Below are 22,052 nucleotides of genomic sequence, written 5' to 3'. Positions count from 1 at the left end.
AAAGTAGTGCACTATATGGGGAATAGGGTGCCATTTTTGGATACAGCTCGTGTCTGTGTTAGGCTCAAACTCTGTGGTTCAGTCAGCGTCTAGTTTGATGGCAGACCCTTTGCTGCAGCCACCACAGAGAACCCCATCATCATCACAACAAACTATAAGTGTGAGTTAATGAGAAGACATTCTTTGTAAAAAATAGGCCAAGTGATAAGAAGAGTATTGAATTATTTTAAAAAACTATTGGCGTGATTGAAATTATTGTTAGATTGTTGTGTTTATTTATAAAGCATGTGAAAGGAAGTTGAGACAAAAAAGGACATCTGAAACAAGAACTGCACTTGTAAACAGCAAAATTGACAATTGGAATATTTTATTAATATGTAGAAAATGTATTAAAAAAGGAACTATACAGTACATGTTTTAAGTTAAACTAGAACTAATCTCATCAGTAATATCCAGGATTATCCAACACAATCCAGATACTCATCAAAAGAGCTTTTCCACAGTCCCAACCTTCCTTCACATTCTTCATGGCAAATAATACAGATATTATAGAACTGGGATCTTAATCCAAACAGGTAAAGTACACATTTCAACAATCCTTGTGGCTATTTCTCAGCTAAACAGTAATGTTGCATCAACTGACAAATGAATTACATAGCTGTGTCTAGTAGTCATAAATACAATGAAATAAATAAAGGACAGGGAATGATTCCACTCATTAACTATGCCTGATTAAATCACACAACAAAGGGACAGATTGTGGGTTTGAGTTGGGATCCAGTGTGAGTTGTTGCTCCAGTGCATTGTGAACCTGTGATTGGTAAAGTAATGGGGGGGAAGATTGACAATTCTGAAACACTAGATTATCTTTTCCATCTGCTATGCATCTGCTATGCAAATGATTAATAGAAGTCTGTAGAAGTCTGTTCTCAACCTTGTTGGATAAATGCAGTCTTTTGATTACACTCCCCTCCTCACACAGAAAAATCTTCAAACCTTCTCTCAGATGTAAATACAAAGATCTGCATGCTGTGCACCAGATAAAACAGAGAGATACTTTATAGTATCTCATCTGTTCAAATAGAAGAGCAGACCACATGTTAACTTGGCCTCTGGTTATGGCATTCGAAAACAGGTTGTGTCCCAAATGGCACCCTATTTCCTGTTTAGTAAACTACATTTGACCAGGACCATAGGGCTCTGCCCAAATGAGCTACTTTTGATCATGGCCATAGGGTTCTGGACAAAAGTAGTGCAAAAAATAGGGAATAGGGTGCCATATGGGATGCAGACCCAAATTCACCTATTGATCTGATCCTCCTACCACAGCTCCTGGGTAGAGCAACAGCAACAACATTCACTTGGAATGCATACTAAGAGGGGAACAGCAATATTAGTCCTACAGCATATCAATAGGTGAAATGTGTCATTCTGATTTTTAAAAAGTATGTAGGCTATTTCATGTTGGATCATTTACTTATCTAATATGAGTGGCATGTGACATATCCATGTTGAAGCACTTATTATTCTAGGCCAATGTAATCATCTTAAAGTGATGGGATAATTCACCCACAATCTGCACAATTTTTGTACAGCCATGCAATTGTCCCTTAGTTAATTTACATATGGACTGTGATGAATTGTGATTAAAGCATTAGAGTATATTCTGCGAGGTGGATTATGTGGTGAACTGCAGTCCTATTATGTCAAAATACATTTCTACTCATGGCTATATGACGCATCAGAACCATAGAAATAGAATCACAGTGGTCTGTGTTATTCCCATTCGAGTTATTCCATTCTATAATCAGAACTATACATTCACCCTCCTTCAAGTGATGGCATGGAAGTAATAGTAGGAACAATAGTGGCAGGTTTAAGGGGCCAGATGTGTTAATCACATTATTTCACATATTATTCTGCTTCAGCGATGTCTGGTGGAGGTCTGACGACGCCTGGGAGAGGTATACTTGATCTACATGACTCGGTTTTCACAGCTTATGGAGTTAGTAACAGCATCGCGTATACTATTCCTGTCACACACGTGCAATGTGTTGTCTACCGTAGTCCTGAAGTGCAAAGGCACGGAAAATAACTTGATATTCAGCATATTGAGATTCTATTATCTTTCTTACTGACAATACATTTTCTTCTGTGAAGAGTTTATCTCGCTTTTATTACCCTCCTCAGTATTTCCCGATCTGTTTGTATTCTTTTTTTAGCACTCAGCATTTTCGAAGCCATCATTGATTACATGCATTTGTATTTGAGGTTCCCTCAATAGCTAGATGTCCTATTACATCACAAGCCAATGGATAACAGTGTCCTAACGCTCTATTACCTTTCATGCAAAATTCAAGCAGAATTTTGTAGATATTCTCTCTTTAGTCACTCCAATTGAAACATAACTTTACTAGCTCAGACTTGAATTCTTGGCAGAGGTTCTGGGGGTTGACATACTGACAAGCATAACAGGGGTGTGAAGGAAAAGGCTATGACTTGCAGAAAGGAATCATAACATAAATAAGAACTACAGTAAACATGTCCCAAAGTTTGGAATAGGCCTTCTGGATAATCTTGTCAGAACACCACACCTAACCAAATGTTTTGTGGACAATAACGCTGTACAATTCTGATTGATTGACTATTATAAATTCTGAAAAAGAGCGTGACATTTTTGGGGGAGGAGTCAATGAGCATTCGGGTTAGAATTTGGGCACACCAGGATTTGCCAAAAGAGACACCTCTTTTGTTACGTAAAGTACATTCCATCTGTTATCTACAGAGCTTCATCACTCTCATTCCTTGCACAAAATGCACCGAGACATACAGTAGTTAGTCTATGTAGTTAATAAATAAGTACACAACCTATTCTAGTAAAAACTAAACAATGTCTTGCTCAGGGAGTTTGGATGCATTGCATTAACAGCTCTGAAACAGTTACTTGACAAGTGGAATTCTGAGGAGAAATTCAAGACTTAAATACAAGAATATTCTCATTACACATTTCTTATTACCATGGAGGTATTGCTCATTCTGTTAGCATGCAATAGCCTCCTCCCTTCTCAAAACAAGTCTGTCTTAACAACTATGATTAGAACAATAGGGGAAGTAGTATCAGCGTTTCATAAAGCTCCTGATTCCTATACCAATATATTAGTACCAGCAGTCTACAGGATGGACAATCACCAAAATTTTAAGTCATCAAGTCTAAAGGACAGTGAATTACCAAAAACATACACAGTTATTATGTTACAAACACACTGTGTGGTTGGTAGAGTTTGTAGAGATTGGGTGAGAGAAAATAAAGTTAATTGGTCAATAAAAAACACACAAAAACGGAGAACAATGGTAAATGAAATGGTTTGATGAAAATGATTGGATGAGTAGAACAGTGTATTCATCCATCCAATGTACATTGAGGACAAAGGGGTTCGCTATAGCAGGCCAAATGTTACTCGCTCTGGTGGCGTAACACAGTTAGCCGGTAAATACGGGTGAGACAGGAAGAATGTACTGTATATAGGACGACTATTGAACACCATAACATGATAACTGTGTATAAATGAGCTCACCAGTTTCAATTAATTTTGACAAAGAACAACTGCTCAGAATGTAACCATGACAATTGTTTCTGAGATTAAAACCAAGAATCCCCCACCAAAAAAATCTGCTGAAGTGAGGATGAGGTTACAAAGAAAGGGAGCTCTGTTGACAGTTTCTCTTCAGCAAATCTTTGGTTTCATGTCTGAACAATTTTTAGCACCATCACTGCAAGTAACACAATGAGGAAACATTTGAGAGTGCTAATTCACATACAGTATCTTTATACCACTTTATATTTCCTCAAGGAGAATACTGTATGTGAATATTGGTCAATAATGTTATATATTTGAGTTATGCAGGGCAGTATACAGACCAGTATTGAATGACAGTGGTCATACTATGTATAACCTCAGTGCAAATAACTTGCTCACTGTTGTTTTCTTAATAAATGGGCACTGGAGATAAGCTTGTACATTTCAAGTTGTGCACAATCATTGTTTGGTGCTCAACGTTTCTTCCATTCCAATCAGGGTGTGGATTTTGGATTTTATTTTACATTCAAAAGTAAATTGGCCACATGGACATAAATATATAAATAACTGATGTTGAATCCACTATTACAGGCTGGTACAGTATGTCACTTGGTGATGGCTAATACTGATTAGCTCATTATGAGTGGCAATGTTTTGTCTATGACCAATGAATTGCTCCATGCAGGCCTTTGTCTATAAAACTCATGGAGGGTTGCTATTTCAATACAAATCTCAATAACAAGGCATCAAATCATATCATGTAATAAATGGACTTTTACCATATCAGTTATAAAAATAGAGATATCTTACATGTTTATGGGCATATAGAATTTGGTTAAGATTACTATTTTAAATGGGAGAAATAATCTTAGCTCTTATGTACTCGTATTTTATAGATAGAGAGATGTTCATGAACTCTACTCTGAGCTCACCAGGACAGGGCAACTGGCTAAAAACAAAAACCCAGTGGTTTACATCTCTTCCTATATTAGCAAATAGATACAGTAGCCTCAAAATTCAGATTGACTCACACTATGTTTCACTCGTTTCACTAGTGGAGTGAAACAAACACAAAACAGAACTGAATTCAGTCTGGTTTTCCGGGCTAGCGAACACAACCATTGTCATTCAATTGTTTTAATAAATGACATAGCTCATCCTATTGTCTTTCAGCCTCATGTAAAAGTGGGAACAGCTAGCTGGATTGGGGGTAAGAGTGTACAGGGGTAAGGGGTTTATTCTGGAGGAGGGGACCTCCTTCGCTTGCCACTGATGCTGCGGTAGTTAAATGGCCTCATCTTCATCTCTACGAATGGGATAGAGAACTCATGACCCTTCCAGTTATGCCAGTTGATACCCTGTAAGATCAAGAGAGGACATTGGTTAGAAACCTACACTGACATACTGTATTAGTTATGTCACTTTTGATTACATATTGCTTATGTGCCAAGTGAGATAGGTTTAGATATGGTTCTCAAATGGACAGTTCTCTTCTAATTTGAACATAACAAATGAAGGCCTTCTCCTTATTATCAGACCAACCTTTTTCCTTACAATGGTATTTCCTATAGTATTGAAATGTTCAGCAACATTTTGGACATTGGAACACATTTTCTGTATATTTTGTGGTTTGAACTCACTGTGGTCATTGTAGCTCAGCATTCAATTAGTGGATTAAAGTATGCAGACAGTCTTATCTTACCTACAGTACAATGTCGCTAGTTCCTCTTGTTATGTCTTTCTGGTTTCATTTCATGTCATCATAAGGTTGAGGAGATTGGGAAACTGCTGAATTTGTGTGATGTTGCAAGCCTTTTGTAGTAGCCTCACCAAAAGCTCTTTTCAAGATTTGTACTTTTTAACAAAATCACACTGGTGTGAAAGCAGCAGGAGCTTTAAAGTAAAATACAAAGGAGCTGGCCTTACTGCCTTCACTTTCTTTATGTCTCTAATTGAAATGACAGGGACTGTGGTGTTTAATGTCAGTCGTCACCCCTCAGTTTCAGTATGGAGGACAGGGACACACACCTGACTGTGTCTCGACTCGCCATATTTTCCATTGAGGTTGGCCCGATGGCAGTTTTTGTACCACCAGGCTCCTTTGTAGGACAGAGCACAGTTGGTCACAGCAATGTCATTGTCTCTGTCCTTGGTGGAGAAGGGACGGCCTTGGTGATAGATCAGTGCATCCCCTGTGACAGGGAATGGAAATAAATGAAATAGAAGGAAGCAGCACAAGACATGGGCACACTGACAGTCTGAACTGAATAATACTGCAGGGCTGGAGCCAAGCGGTGGGTGGATGGGTTTAAATAAGTACCTTCAAGACACCATAAGAGAGATGGAAGAGAATGGCTTTTATGGTTTTCTAAAGAAATGTATTTTGATCGTCAATTGCACACAAGGTCCAACCAATACTTGACTTCCTCTTTTAACCCAACCCCTCTAAATTGGAGAGGTTTGGGGGGCTGCCACAATGGGCGCCAAGGGAGCTGCTGTTGTGGCGGGGACGGGGACTGGTTAACTGCCTCAATCAAGAGCAGAATGACAGATTCTTCATCTTGTCGGTTCGGGATTTGAGCTAACAACCTTTAACTGGTTAAGTATTCAGGTTAAGGGTTCAGTATTAAGCATCTCTTCACTGTTCAAAGTAATATACTGTACATTTAATAGGGATACCTAGTCAGTTGTACTGAATGCATTCAAATGAAATGTGTCTTCTGCATTTGAACCCAAACCCTCTGAATTAGAGAGGTGCGGGGGGCTACTTTAATCAACATCCACGTCTTCAGTGCCCAGGGAACAGTGGGTTAACTGCCTTGCTCAGGGGGAGAATGACAGATTTATACCTTGTCAGCTCGGGGATTCGATCCAGCAACCTTTCAGTTACTGGCCCAACGCTCTAACCACTAGGCTACCTGCCGATCATTTGGTTGATCTTAAATCAGTGCCACATAGAGTAAATAAATGCTCACCAGCTGTGCCATTATACTCTCCTATCCTGAGTTTGTATAAGTTCCTGGCATCACCGATGGCGAATTTGTCATAGTTGGCATAGACAGACTCCTGGCCATCCTTCATGTCGATCCGAAGCTCGTAGCGACCTTGAGCTGCAAGCTTCTGTATGTTGTCCAAACCTGAAGAAGAAAAATAGATAACCAATGGCCGTTCAAATTATAAACTGGGTGGTTCAAGCCCTGAATGCTGATATGCTGACAGCCGTGGTATATCAGACCGTATACCACGGGTATGACAAAACATTTATTTTTACTGCTAATTATGTTGGTAACCAGTTTATAATAGCAATAAGTCACCTCAGGGGTTTCTGATATATGGCCAATATACCACAGCTAAGCACTGTGTCCAGGCACTCCACGTTGCATCGTGCTTAAGAACAGCCCTTAGCCATGGTATATTGGCCATATACCACACCTCCTCGGGCCTTATTGCTTAATGAACTCACTCAAGTCTGACATAAATCTCTACCTGCACTTTGACATGGAAAGAACCGATGCACTCAGGAAATGACATAGAGATAAGAGGAGGTGGACAGTGAAGTGACATTTTTCCATATCTTCCAGTCAACAGTCTTTGGTCCATTTGGCCTTGCTGCCACTGCTGCTGCCAGCCCAGAGCCCAGCCAGGCTGTGATAAGGACCAGGGAGATTAGACCTTGCTTTCCCAAGATAACAAATCTCCCCTCTTGGCAGGGATGTTTCAAGTTTAACCTCAAGCTAGAAATCATATGATGTTGTACATGCCTCATGATAGCAGATAGCAGTTTTTTTTTACCCCACGAAAAACTTGAAGCCTCTGATGATAAGCATTGGACTGAACGAGGGAGAAACTGGGCTCGGGCTCCGACATGTCAGCGAAAGATACAATCGGCATTACAAACAAAAGAAATCCCTGGTGACAGGGGAAAAGCAATTGGTGTAATAAGATTTGTTAAACATTGAGTGAAGTCCAATTTGCCAGTGCATAATGCAGGATCATCTGCTATTAACCTGATAGCAAAGCTTTTGCGTCAGCCTGATTAGAAATAGCCAGCAGGATTAAAAATGCATTTGGAGGCTGTATTCTGTTCTCATTATATTTCATAAATTAATATCTCTTATCATTTTATTACCAAGCTTACTCCTACACTTCCACAGAAATTAAGAGGCAAATTAAAAAGAGCTGAAATGATCGCATATTGCACAACTGTGTCAGTTTCTTTATAATACGTCCTCAAATTGACAATATATTTGGCCAGGGTCGGGTTAGTCAGTCAGACTAATGGATAGCACCGCAGCTGAAATGAAAATGTTCTCTTTTCAACTACTGATCGTAGCATCCGTTAATTCCTGTTTCTTCACTGTGAGGCAACCTTAATGTGAAGTGTTTCCCTGTAGAAAGAGCTATTCTGTCCATAGCAGAATAGTTCAACCAAATGCCAGGTCTAACACACAGTCTCTGCGGCACGATGTCGGGTTAAAAAAAAGATCAGGTGCTGTGTGCTTACATCATCTGAAGCCCACTATGATGTCCTCTGAGAGCACCACTATTCTCTTGAGGTCATAGCTTTACCATATCAGTGTCAGTCACAGGAATGGTACAGTACATGGCTACAGTGCTCCTGTCATGGCAGGAGGTGTTTTTGCAGTGTGGACAGACAGTTATCTATTAGTACGAGACTGGGCAAGGAGGAGCATTGGGTGTGCTTGCCAGAGCCAGAGGTGACCTCCTACTGTGTAGTTAATGACAGACAGGGGATATGGGATGGGCCTGGCAGTGTAGACTGGAGTGGCACCCATCCTAAATGGCACCCTATTTCCTATACTGTACACTGCAACACTTTGGTCAAAAGTAGTGCACTATATAGGGAATAGGGAGCCATCTGGAATGCAGCCTGGCTCAGCCAGAGCTGACGCCTACCGTCCCCAACAGGAGTGAGCACAGCACTGAGTCAGCAGAAATGAAACAGGCCATAAGGAATATCTACTGGGTGAGAAGTGCTTTTAGCTTTTACCAATCAGGAATGAGTCAGGATTCATACTGTTTTCCCAGCACATTGGATCTGTGTGTCATTAGTAGATGATATACTGAAGTACAGCTTGGGTAGGAACGCAGTGGCAATTGGTAACATAGAAAGAGGCATGACAAAGACTGGGGACTAATCTTCTGCAGGGTCATCGATATTCTGCAATATTCTAAAGTAGGGGCGTCAAACTCATTCCATGGAGGGCCTAGTGTTTGAAGGTTTTTGTTTTTTCCTTTCAATTAAGACCTAGACAACCAAGTGAGATGAGTTCTTTACTAATTAGTCCTCTTAGTTCATCAATCCAGTACAAGGGAGGAGTGAAAACCCGCAGACACTCCGCACTCCGTGGAATGAGTTTGACCCGTGTTCTAATGGTTAAATTCATTAACAATCATTTTTTTGGTTATGAAAGTGTACTCTACTTTAATTATATTTTTCTAATAAAATTACAAAAACTAGTTTTCAAGGTTGGGATCTCTGCTATGAAATATTGATGTTGACGTCATCTTTTATCTATTTACAAAAACAACTAGCCCATGAAGAAACATTGTTCATTTCTAGCTTTTCTAATGAATATAATTCTGGATGTTATAATGAATATAATTCTGGACGTTATAATGAATATAATTCTGGATGTTATAATGAATATAATTCTGGATGTTATAATGAATATAATTCTGGATGTTATAATGAATATAATTCTGGATGTTATAATGAATATAATTCTGGATGTTATAATGAATATAATTCTGGATGTTATAATGAATATAATTCTGGATGTTATAATGAATATAATTCTGGATATATATTATAATGAATTTTGCAGAAATATTCCAGAGTGCATCAAAGGAGAGAGCCCTTTTGTTTTGTATCAAAATCAAAGCATTTATGAAAAACAATTACCACGTAATCTCAAAGAGAAATGAGAGCTGAATACATCCATTAATAAATCACAGAGCTAGTATTTGTGAAGTAAAGTAATGAAAGAAAGAGAGGAGAGAGAGAGACTAGAAACAACAGACTAGAAACATGTGTAAATTAAGTCAACTGTTAATTCTGAGGTGGGAGAGATAAGCAGAAGCAGAGACTGCAACACAAACACAAAGGCCCCCTATTCCTATATTAAATAGTGTAAGTAGCCCCAAGAGATACCTCCTAATAAGTGTTATGGGGCTGAAATGAGCTGCTGAGAAAACTTACCGAGCCAGAATTCATCCTCTAGGTTCCCAAAGCCGACCCTGTAGTCACTCCACTTCCTGGAGAAGTCGGTAAGGCCATTCTGACGACGTTGGAACACCTGGAACACAGACCAGATACAGAGTGAAGACCAGGTGGCACCACTCTGATTCCACCTACAGTCGTGTCCAAACGTTTTGAGAATGACACAAATATTAATTTCCACAAAGTCTGCTGCTTCAGTGTCTTTAGATATTTTTAGTCAGATGTTACTATGGAATACTGAAGTATAATTACAAGCATTTCATAAGTGGCAAAGACTTTTATTTACAATTACATGAAGTTGATGCAAAGAGTCAACATTTGCAGTGTTGACCCTTTTTTTTCAAGACCTCTGCAATCTGCCCTGGCATGCTGTCAATTAACTTCCGGGCCACATCCTGACTGATGGCAGCCCATTCTTGCATAATCAATGCTTGGAGTTTGTCCGAATTTGTGGGTTTTTGTTTGTCCACCCGCCTCTTGAGGATTGACCACAAGTTCTCAATGGGGTTAAGGTCTGGGGAGTTTCCTGGCCATCGACCCAAAATATCGATGTTCCCCGAGCCACTTAGTTATCACTTTTGCCTTATGGCAAGGTGCTCCATCATGCTGGAAAAGGCTTTGTTCGTCACCAAACTGTTCCGTGATGGTTGGGAGAAGTTGCTCTCGTAGGATGTGTTGGTACCATTCTTTATTCATGGCTGTGTTCTTAGGCAAAAGCAACCCAACACATGAATGGTCTCAGGATGCTTTACTGTTGGCATGACACAGGACTGATGGTAGCACTCACCTTGTCTTCTCCGTACAAGCTTTTTTCCGGAAGCTCCGGACAATCGGAAAGGGGATTCATCAGAGAAAATGACTTTACTCCAGCCCTTAGCAGTCCAATCGCTGTACCTTTTGCAGAATATCAGTCTGTCCCTGATGTTTTTCCTGGAGAGAAGTGGCATCTTTGCTGCCCATCTTGGACACCAGGCAATCCTCCAAAAGTCTTCCGCTCACTGTGCGTGCAGATGCACTCACACCAGCCTGCTGCCATTCCTGAGCAAGCTCTGTACTGGTGGTGCCCCGATCGCGCAGCTGAATCAACTTTAGGAGACGGTCCTGGCGCTTGCTGGACTTACTTTGGCGCCCTGAAGCCTTCTTCACAACAATTCAACCGTTCTTCTTGAAGTTCTTGATGATCCGATAAATGGTTGATTTAGGTGTAATCTTACTGGCAGCAATATCCTTGCCTGTGAAGCCCTTTTTGTGCACGTGTTTCCTTGCAGGTAACCATGATTGACAGAGGAAGAACAATGATTCCAAGCACCACCCTCCTTTTGACACTTCCAGTCTGTTATTCGAACTCAATCAGCATGACAGAGTGATCTCCAGCCTTGTCCTCGTCAACACTTACACCTGTGTTAACGAGAGAATCACTGACATGATGTCAGCTGGTCTTTTGTGGCAGGGCTGAAATGCAGAGGATTTTTTGGGGGGGGATTCAGTTCATTTGCATGGCAAAGAGGGACTTTGCAATTAATTGCAATTCATCTGATCACTCTTCATAACATTTTTATTTTATTTTTTATTTTATTTTTTACCTTTATTTAACCAGGCAAGTCAGTTAAGAACAAATTCTTATTTTCAATGACGGCCTAGGAACAGTGGGTTAACTGCCTGTTCAGGGGACAGATTTTGTACCTTGTCAGCTCAGGGATTTGAACTTGCAACCTTTCAGTTACTAGTCCAATGCTCTAACCACTAGGCTACCCTGCCAGATGCTGGGCATTCTGGAGTATATGTAAATTGCCAGCATAGGTTTGTAGGCCTCCTTGCTCGCACATGCTTTTTCAGTTCTGCCCACAAATTGTCTATGGGATTGAGGTCAGGGCTTTGTTATTGCCACTCCAATACAGAGGCAGCAGACTTGGTGACAATTAATATTTGTGTCCTTCTCAAAACTTTTGGCCACAACTGTACATATTGACAAAGTACATGTCCCAAATGGCACCCTATGCACTATAATGTTGGGTGCTGTTGGGGTTTTGTCTGCAAGGTATATCTCCTGCTATGAGACACTTACGATCCAGCCTCCTTCGTCTGTGGTCATATCACAGTAGACCTGCACTCCCTGATTGGCGTCTCTGTTGATGTAAATGGTGTAGACGCCGCTCACGGACTCCCCGTTCAGCAGATGCTGGGCACAGTTCTGAGGGGTGGCAAACAGACGGTTTCCTGGAGCGGAGAAGAACAGAATACATGACATACATGACATAAGCTCAACATAATGGAGAATGACGAGGACTGGGCCTGTATTCATAAAGTGTGTCATAGTAGGACTGCTGATATAGGGTCCGTTTTTTTAGATCATAATGAATAAGATTATATGGACAGGGGGGGGGATCTGATTCTAGATCAGCTATCATACTCTGAGATGCTTATTGAATATGGCCCTGAAATCTGGATAGAGTGTGGAGTGGGGATGAATGGTGTGTGCGTGTGTGTGTGTGTGTGTGTGTGTGTGTGTGTGTGTGTGTGTGTGTGTGTGTGTGTGAGAGCATGTGTGTGCGCATGCATGTGTGTTTACCTGTTGTGAAGGCTGTAGAGATGATATCGCTGGTCTCTAATCCTCTGGCAGCCTGCAACCTCACAGTGTATTCTGTGATCTCTGCCAGGCCCTCCAGACGGATCCACGTGTCTTCTGCATCCAGGATCAGCTCCTGTAGCACCACACACACACCCAGAGGGGAGAACACACAGATAAGGGAACGGTAACTGATCCTAGATCAGCACTCCTATTCTGAGGCGCTTTTTGAATGCAGGCCCTGATCTGATAATCCCTGTTGTTATGAATAGGAGTGTAAGCACAGCATTTACCTAGGGGTTTTATCATCATTTATGGGCCTGTGAGTGGATACGGTACAGCAAATAGTTTTAGCTAGATCCAATCCAAAGTGTACAGCAGACAGTAACCCATAGCGGTGATACCATCTGACTCCTACCAACAAACAACAAAAGCACCCAGGCACATTTACAGACATAAAACATTTATGTCAGGCCCATATAAATGTTGAATTCATTTTTCACTGTTGTTGGCTCTTGTACAATCTGCCCTGTGTTTTTCTAAATGATAAGAGCCTCCCACTAAAAAGGAAAGGAAAAGGACCTTATCAGACACCGGTGCTATAAGGAGCTGCCAGGAAGAGGAAGAAGAATGGCTATTTCAGTCTAAAACTCAGTTCCCTTTCATTGTTTTTGACAAATTCACTTTTATCAAGCTTATCTTCTGTCGCAGAGTGGATGGCATACCATTTTTCTCAGAGATCTCTTTTTCTGGCAGATGAAATAAAAATATGAGCTCTCTAGGAGCTGGCCGTGACAGCAGCGTTGAACTGCTGAATCTGATGAGGCTTTGAGCCATATGAAATATCTATGAAGAACTGAATGAAATATTCAGCCATTTTGGAAAAAGTTACACATTTTAAGACATGTTGGGTGAATTATGCAGCTGTAGTTTTTTTGTATTATTTATTCTAATCTGGAAGGTCAACATATGATTCATAATCAAACTAACACAGATTACTGTGGTGAATATGACGATTATATTAGCAGAGAGAACAGGTTGGGAAGAATTTCTGGGGAATGAAATTAACCTAAGCAGAGTAAAACAACAGAGCGTGTTACTAAAACCAAATCCTCTGTGCATGACTGACACCCACTGGACAAACACAAGCACCAAAAACACACAAGGTCAATATAGTGTTAGTGCGTGTTCGTGAGTGTGCATGCATGTGTGTTGAAAGACATATACAATTGAAGTCAAAAGTTTACAGACAATTAGTTTGGAGTCATAAAACTCGTTTTTCAACTACTCCACAAAATTCTTGTTAACAAACTATAGTTTTGGCAAGTCGGTTAGGACATCAACTTTGTGCATGACACAAGTCATTTTTCCAACAATTGTTTACAGACAGATTATTTAACTAATAATTCACTGTATCACAATTCCAGTGGGTCAGAAGTTTACATACACTAAGTTGACTGTGCCTTTAAACAGCTTGGAAAATTCCAGAAAATTATGTCATGGCTTTAGAAGCTTCTGATAGGCTAATTGACATCATGACATCATCACCTCCACAAGTCTGGTTCATCCTTGGGAGCAATTTCCAAACGCCTGAAGGTACCACGTTCATCTGTACAAACAAAAGTACGCAAGTATAAACACCATGGGACCACGCAGCCGTCATACTGCTCAGGAAAGAGACGCGTTCTGTCTCCTAGAGATGAACCTACTTTGGTGTCAAAATTGCAAATCAATCCTAGAACAACAGCAAAGGACCTTGTGAAGATGCTGGAGGAAGCAGGTACAAAAGTATCTAAATCCACAGTAAAACGAGTCCTATATTGAAATAACCCAGCAAGGAAGAAGCCACTACTTCAAAACCGCCATAAAAAAAGCCAGACTACGGTTTGCAACTGCATATGGGGACAAAGATAGTACTTTTTGGAAAAATATCCTCTGGTCTGATGAAACAAACATTGAACTGTTTTGCCATAATGACCATTGTTACGTTTGAAGGAAAAAGGGTGAGGCTTGCAAGTCGAAGTACACCATCCCAACTGTGAAGCACGGGGGTGGCAGCATCATGTTGTGGGGGTGCTGGTGCACTTCACAAAATAGATGGCATCATGAGGCAGGAAAAGTATGTGAATATATTGAAGTAACATCTCAAGATATCAGTCAGGAAGTTAAAGCTTGGTTGCAAATGGGTCTTCCAAATGGACAATGACCCCAAGCATACTTTCAAAGTTGTTGCAAAATGGTTAAAGGACAACAAAGTCAAGGTATTGGAGTGGCCATCACAAAGCCCTGACCTCAATCCTATAGAAAATTTGTGGGCAAAAACTGAAAAAGTGTGTGCGAACAAGGAGGCATACAAACCTGACTCAGTTACACCAGCTCTGTCAGGAGGAATGGGCCAAAATTCACCCAACTTATTGTGAGAAGCTTGTGGAAGGCTACCCGAAACGTTTGACCCAAGTTAAACAATTTAAATGCAATGCTACCAAATACTAATTGAGTGTATGTAAACTTCTGACCCACTGGGAATGTGATGAAAGAAATACAATCTGAAATATATTATTCTCTCTACTATTATTCTGACATTTCACATTCTTAAAATAAAGTGGTGATCCTAACTTACCTAAGACAGGGAATGTTTACTAGCATTAAATGTCAGGAATTGTGAAAAATGTATTTGGCTAAGGTGTATGTAAACTTCTGACTTCATCTGTATATACACTGCTCAAAAAAATAAAGGGAACACTTAAACAACACAATGTAACTCCAAGTCAATCACACTTCTGTGAAATCAAACTGTCCACTTAGGAAGCAACACTGATTGACAATAAATTTCACATGCTGTTGTGCAAATGGAATAGACAACAGGTGGAAATTATAAGCAATTAGCAAGACACCCCCAATACAGGAGTGGTTGTGCAGGTGGTGACCACAGACCACTTCTCAGTTCCTATGCTTCCTGGCTGATGTTTTGGTCACTTTTGAATGCTGGCGGTGCTTTCACTCTAGTGGTAGCATGAGACGGAGTCTACAACCCACACAAGTGGCTCAGGTAGTGCAGCTCACCCAGGATGGCACATCAATGCGAGCTGTGGCAAGAAGGTTTGCTGTGTCTGTCAGCGTAGTGTCCAGAGCATGGAGGCACTCCCAGGAGACAGGCCAGTACATCAGGAGATGTGGAGGAGGCCGTAGGAGGGCAACAACCCAGCAGCAGGACCGCTACCTCCGCCTTTGTGCAAGGAGGAGCAGGAGGAGCACTGCCAGTGCCCTGCAAAATGACCTCCAGCAGGCCACAAATGTGCATGTGTCTGCTCAAACGGTCAGAAACAGACTCCATGAGGGTGGTATGAGGGCCCGACGTCTACAGTTGGGGGTTGTGCTTACAGCCCAACACCGTGTAGGACGTTTGGCATTTGCCAGAGAACACCAAGATTGGCAAATTCGCCACTGGCGCCCTGTGCTCTTCACAGATGAAAGCAGGTTCACACTGAGCACATGTGACAGACGTGACAGAGTCTGGAGACGCCGTGGAGAACGTTCTGCTGCCTGCAACATCCTCCAGCATGACTGGTTTGGCGGTGGGTCAGTCATGGTGTGGGGTGGCATTTCTTTGGGGGGGCCGCACAGCCCTCCATGTGCTCGCCAGAGGTAGCCTGACTGCCATTAGGTACCGAGATGAGATCCTCAGACCCCTTGTGAGACCATATGCTGGTGCGATTGGCAAGACAATGCTAGACATCATGTGGCTGGAGTGTGACAGAAGTTCCTGCAAAAGGAAGGCATTGATGCTATGGACTGGCCCGCCCGTTCCCCAGACCTGAATCCAATTGAGCACATCTGGGACATCATGTCTCACTCCCATCCACCAACGCCACGTTGCACCACAGACTATCCAGGAGTTGGCGGATGATTTAGTCCAGGTCTGGGAGGAGATCCCTCAGGAGACCATCCGCCACCTCATCAGGAGCATGCCCAGGCTTTGTAGGGAGGTCATACAGGCACGTGGAGGCCACACACACTACTGAGCCTAATTTTGACTTGTTTTAAGGACATTACATCAAAGTTGGATCAGCCTGTAGTGTGGTTTTCCACTTTAATTTTGAGTGTGACTCCAAATCCAGACCTCCATGGGTTGATATATTTGATTTCCATTGATAATTTTTGTGTGATTTTGTTGTCAGCACATTCAACTATGTAAAGAAAAAAGTATTTAATAAGAATATTTCATTCATTCAGATCTAGGATGTGTTATTTTAGTGTTCCCATAATTTTTTTGAGCAGTGTATATACGTATATACATTAAAAAAAAAGGTTAAAAGCTAGTTAAGATGAAGACCGTGAGGACAGTACAGTGTTGGGCTCTTCGTCCCAAATAGCATCCTATTCCCGATATAGGGCACTATTTGACCAGGGCACATAGGGCTCTGGTCATATGTTGTGCACTATATAGGGAATAGGGTGCTATTAGGGACCCATTCTTGGGCTCTGCCTGAACGATGTAATTAGTTGAGAGAGATATCTGCTGTAGAATATCAGGGGAAATTGTTCCTGGTGAGTCATTAATAGGCATATTGCAATGGAATAACCTTCCTAATCTACTTTATTAATATTACTCAGCTACATCAAAGAATGTAATTAAAATGAAAACGTTTCCAGGAGTCAAATTAAAAGATCTAAACGGCTCTATTGCCGAGTAGAGCTGTGCAATGGATCTGTACTAAGCGGTCATTTGTCTGGGAGATATTTACACTGTTTTGATAGCTTCAAAACTCTACCGGTAACAGTCATATTATGGCTCTTGTATTATCAATCATATCTCCTGGGAGGACCTTTGGCTTATTGATACAGCATCGTGTGGGAGCTTGATTGGAAACTCATAGACAAAGACAACTCTTACCAAAAAAATACACGTCGTATAAGTACAAGGCCACAAATACGGGCCACAATACAATAAACACTTACTCACAAACAAACATGGGGGAACAGAGGGTTAAATAATGAACAAGTAAATGGGGGGATTGAAACCAGGTGTGTAAGACAAAGACAAAACAAATTGAAAATGAAAAGTGGATCGGGGATGGCTTGAAAGCTGGTGACGTCGACCTCCGAACGCCGCCCGAACAAGGAGAGGGACCCAACTCGGCGGAAGTCGTGACACCTTGCCACTCATTGTCATGCCAATGTTTGACTTGACAATGACAACAATGGAGAAAACAAGAGCACAGATAGATCTGGGAAAGGCTAGTATTTTGGAAGCTTGTAAACACTACACGTAACACGTATGGCTCATATTCATTTCCCATTTGAGCCGCTTTGGCTTGATACTACAGTTCACAGTTCAGTGTGTGTCTGTGATTGGGAACTATTGTTAATAAAGGTAGATACGCCCTACTGTTTTCTGCCTACCTTTCTGCTGCCATCGGCTGATTTGTATGTAAGCATGTAGTTGTCTATGTCTGCGATGGGCGGTTGCCAGGAGATGAGGGCACTGCGGTGGTTCACCTCACTGGCGGTCAGGTTCAAAGGAGCGTCCATGGCTAGAGGGGAGAAATCAGATAGCAGATAACTATGTCCCTGTTCCATTGAGTCAAATCATTAGTGGCTACAGTATGTCCATTTCTAGTATCCAAATACTGTACTTAAATTGGAAAAGTTGCCCAATTATGATCTATCTCCTAATTTGATGAACACCCCTCTAGCGGACCTTAGTTGGAGTCATCCTACTGCGAATGCATTCTAATCGTCCTTAACCCAGCATCCTTTACTGCTCAAAACTAATCAGCCTACCTGTGCTCAAGGGCTCATCGACAGATTTTTCACCTAGTTGGCTTAGAGATTTGTACCAGCGACCTTTCAGTTACTGGCCCAACACTCTTGAACACCTGCTGCACACTCTTTTTCCGGTTTCACTCTTTTTCCTATCTCGCTCTCCTCCTGTTGTCCTCAGGTGTTTTCAGGGGAGATCTATGACAGTTCAGTAATTAACAGTGTTTTACCACTGATAGCCTCAGGCCTCTGGACTGAAGGACTTTCTACATGAGATGCAATGACATCTCCACACAGCAGTAGTACCCACTAGAGAAATTACAATGTGGGTGTCCACACTACCATATCTGCCTCTTCGAGGTCTTATCTGACAGACTGCCATTCTCCTCCTCTCTCCTCAACATGACTGCAATGCCTGAGAGGGCATCAATCTTCATTTTCCTTTCATCCCCTTTAATTTTGATTGAATCTTTTCAAGCCATGACAATGCCTACACTCTCTCTCTCTCTCTCTATCTCTCTCTCTCTCTCTCTCTCTCTCTCTCTCTCTCTCTCTCTATCTCTCTATCTCTCTCTCGCTCTCTCTCTCTCTCTCTCTCTCTCTCGCTCTCTCTCTCTAGTTATACCCCATGTGAACACTATTCTGAGAGATGGGGTTTTTGGACATATAATGTAGAGGTGTCTCAACATGCAAACAGATGGCAAGTGAAGTTTCAAGAAACAATTAATAAGTGAATCGCCATGCACCGGTTCAGGTGTATACTAAAACAAAGTACTTATTTTGAAGACACATTATCATTTCTAAAACTTCCCTAAATAAAATCTCTCTCGCTGGTCAAGTCTTTTAGAAAGTGAGTCAGCAAATAACTTTATGTTCATAAGAGGCCATCAACACAGGCACATTTTTATCAGAGCATAACAGTCAGCAAAAACAAAGCGTAAGCGGAGAATAACAGCATCGAAAAATTAAATAACACCCAAATTAAAAATGTAAAAAGTCTCTGAGGTCTGGTGAACTTGGCTACCCCGTTCAGTGATTACGTGTCAACATCAGAGAACAAGGCTGGCCCTTGAGTATCAAAACCAATGGCCTGTGACACTTTTAGACAAATTAATTTGTCGAAAAACAGTGTCTATAAATAAAGTTTTGCAAAGGGAACTGGTTGATTAAATAAATATAGTGGAATTGCCCCTCCCCATAGGGAGACTTTTACCGCAAGACAAAAAAGTCCCAAAAAGCTACTAGTTGTTCTTTTTTTCTGGACATTTGTTTGTGTACACTACACAGGCAGCAGCCCACTTGGCCTGAAAATGTTCATGTGGTTCCACTATAGTGCAGCCTGGGCCATGCTGCTCCCTTGGGGATATTAATGCCCTGCTGCTGACAGAATTGTTTTGTTCATGAAACACTGAAAATAAAGTTCAGGGCCCGGTTGCACAAAACATTTAAGTACATTTTCCCCTTATCTTTTTTTCCCCTTAGAGTTTCATAACTTTAAGTCAGTTGCACAAAACATTTTAAAGCAAATCTACCCCTTAAATTAAGTGAAAAAAGTTAAGGGTGCCCATGAGGTCCCTTAAGTGCTTCATTGAGTATGGATATCGATGTAAAACGCATTATTGGAGGTGAATGTTGCTTTCCTCTACCCTGGTTTCGAAAACAAAACATCCATCAGCAAGCTAGGTAGCTAAACAATGAAAGGTGCATAATCCATGGCTACATAGCTAGGTGTCTAGGTAGCTACCTACTCTGCTAACTTGACGTGTTAGAAGTTCAGAAAAAAGTAACAAAAAAAACCTGTTTCATTATCTTCTGAATCAATCTGTTTCTCCTGTCTTGATTGTGGAAGTTCTATTTTGCGATCACAAAATAAATGTAATCTCTTTGATGAGAAATTCATTCAGTGAATCAGGTCTTCTCCATGGTAACCTGATAGTCTTTCTGCCATATATGCCTTCAAACCACAGTAAAACACTTAAATTATGCCCTTCCCTAATGAAATATTTGAGGTGCTCTATGCAACACCCTTAACTTAGGTAAGGGAACATTATTCCTTAAGGTAAACCCTTAAGGGAAACACTTAAGATGTTTTATGCAACTGGGCCCAGAGCCCCAACTCTGCTAATCTACACCATCTTCCTCCCCTCCTCTTCTCCCTTCCCTAGAGTGGAGTAGGTATGATATGATTGGCTTGTGAAGATTGTTAGCTAGCAGTACGGTGTCCATTTTAGGACAGCCTCAGTCCTGGCAACTGAGATAATTTTTTTTCATGTATGAGACTGAGGTTGTCCTAATATGAACACTGTATACCAGCATTAGAGACATGGTCAGTCCGTGATCACACTGCAAGGGCCTCAATGAGAGGGGAAAGGATTCCTGTTGGTAATTAGACACACTTTAACTATGAAATGTGAGAGGGCACACGTTAGTTGAATAGAAGTATATTTCAAGGAGTTTTAAGTAGCTTGCCTTGCTCTCAGTAGTCTTTGTGGGCTAGTTCTGAATGGGTAGGTGGAACAGTAAGTAGCTAAGCAAGTAAAGTACATGACATACGTGTTGCAAAGTTGGCGATGACCGTTCCACTGGTCAGGGGTCCCTTGGTAGCATAGAGGGCTACAGAGTAAGTGGTGCTAGGCAAGAGCTTAGTGAGCTGGTGCTCCTGTTTCCCACCATCCACCAGGAAGGTGTCAGCTGTCACTTAAGGAGAAGGAGGAACACAAAGACTCACATTAGAATAGGAGACTACATGAGATTGTAAACAAACCTGGATTTTATGATTACATTAAACAATTTGAATATATAACAGTTGCCTAGGATATGCACAGTCGCTGTCAGGGTTGGTAGATTGGGGTTATTATTAGTCAGGTTTAATTGCATGTTGCTGAAATCAATTTCACTTAAATTCACAATTTCTTATTTGCTTGCACTACAAAACTTTGCATAACCAATCTAGATAAATTGCCTGTTTAATGAATGGCTTACTATATCCTTAGAAATAGGTTCCGTGTTGATGATGAAAAGTAACAGGTTAACAAACCATTTATGCCAAGATGCTATTGCCTAGATGAGTCTGGATTAGTAAATGAGAAATCACACTTAATGAACACACTAGAGTCAATAGAGCACATTGGCAAGAGGTTGCTGAAGAACCATCATTTGTGGCCATATTGATGAAAGCGGCATCGACTAACAGGTTGATGTCTGAGCTGATTTACAAGTAGCTGTCCTAGGCCCCAGCCCAAATGGCAGCCTATTCCAAATATAGTGCACTACTTTTGACCAGAGCTCTATGGGTAATAGGGTGCCATTTGGGACACAACGCTAGACTTTCTCTCAGAGTCGACCTGGCAGGAGTCCACCTACAGACTCAGGGTGCTCCACACGCTCCACCCCTGTGGCGGAGATACATAGTTTGTGAGAAGAGAATAATTCTGCCTACCCTGGTTGCAGGTGAGGGTGAGCACGTAGTTGTCAACGCTGGACAGAGGAGGGTTCCACTGCAGTAAAGCTCCTTGTGGGGTAATGTTGAGAGCTGTCAGTTCCATTGGCATGTCCATCGCTGCATCAAAGAGAGAAAGTGGGAGAGATAAAGCGAGAGATGAATACAAAAAAGTGGGTCAGAGGGGTTCACAGATCTCACCCCATCACTTTACTAAATTCCATTGACTGTATGTTCCAAATTACAGACCACCATGTGGACTATACCGTATACTTCTGCAGAGAAGTATATAGTCCACATGGTACTGCAAGAACCATTCTTGAGAACACAGAAGAAAACAGCTTGCATCCAAACATGAATAGTTCTAGACCACACCCTCATTAATGGGAAACAGCTAAGATCATATCTAGGAATCATAATCACACTGCCTCACATCTCGCACCATGGATAGAATGGCTTTAA

The 22,052-nt window shown here is 41.4% G+C and overlaps 1 protein-coding gene across 2 annotated transcripts in view; it reads right to left on the bottom strand.

Moving 5' to 3' along the window:
- Positions 1–350: 350 nt before the first annotated feature.
- Positions 351–22,052, bottom strand: part of LOC109875454 (tenascin-R) — a 124,241-nt gene continuing 102,539 nt past the window's right edge. For both annotated transcript variants that reach the window (XM_031810552.1, XM_031810553.1), the window contains exons 14-22: positions 21,591–21,710; positions 20,705–20,848; positions 17,792–17,922; positions 12,392–12,524; positions 11,888–12,039; positions 9,802–9,898; positions 6,554–6,715; positions 5,607–5,770; positions 351–4,936 (exon numbers count right to left, since the gene is read on the bottom strand). In XM_031810552.1, coding sequence (XP_031666412.1) covers positions 4,814–4,936; positions 5,607–5,770; positions 6,554–6,715; positions 9,802–9,898; positions 11,888–12,039; positions 12,392–12,524; positions 17,792–17,922; positions 20,705–20,848; positions 21,591–21,710 — 1,226 coding nt within the window. In that variant the 3' untranslated portion in view covers positions 351–4,813. The remainder of the gene's footprint in view (positions 4,937–5,606; positions 5,771–6,553; positions 6,716–9,801; positions 9,899–11,887; positions 12,040–12,391; positions 12,525–17,791; positions 17,923–20,704; positions 20,849–21,590; positions 21,711–22,052) is intronic.

Source organism: Oncorhynchus kisutch, linkage group LG30 (genome assembly GCF_002021735.2).
Source record: "Oncorhynchus kisutch isolate 150728-3 linkage group LG30, Okis_V2, whole genome shotgun sequence".
NCBI classification, from domain to species: Eukaryota; Metazoa; Chordata; class Actinopteri; order Salmoniformes; family Salmonidae; genus Oncorhynchus; species Oncorhynchus kisutch.
This window is presented reverse-complemented; position numbering and strand designations above follow the sequence as displayed.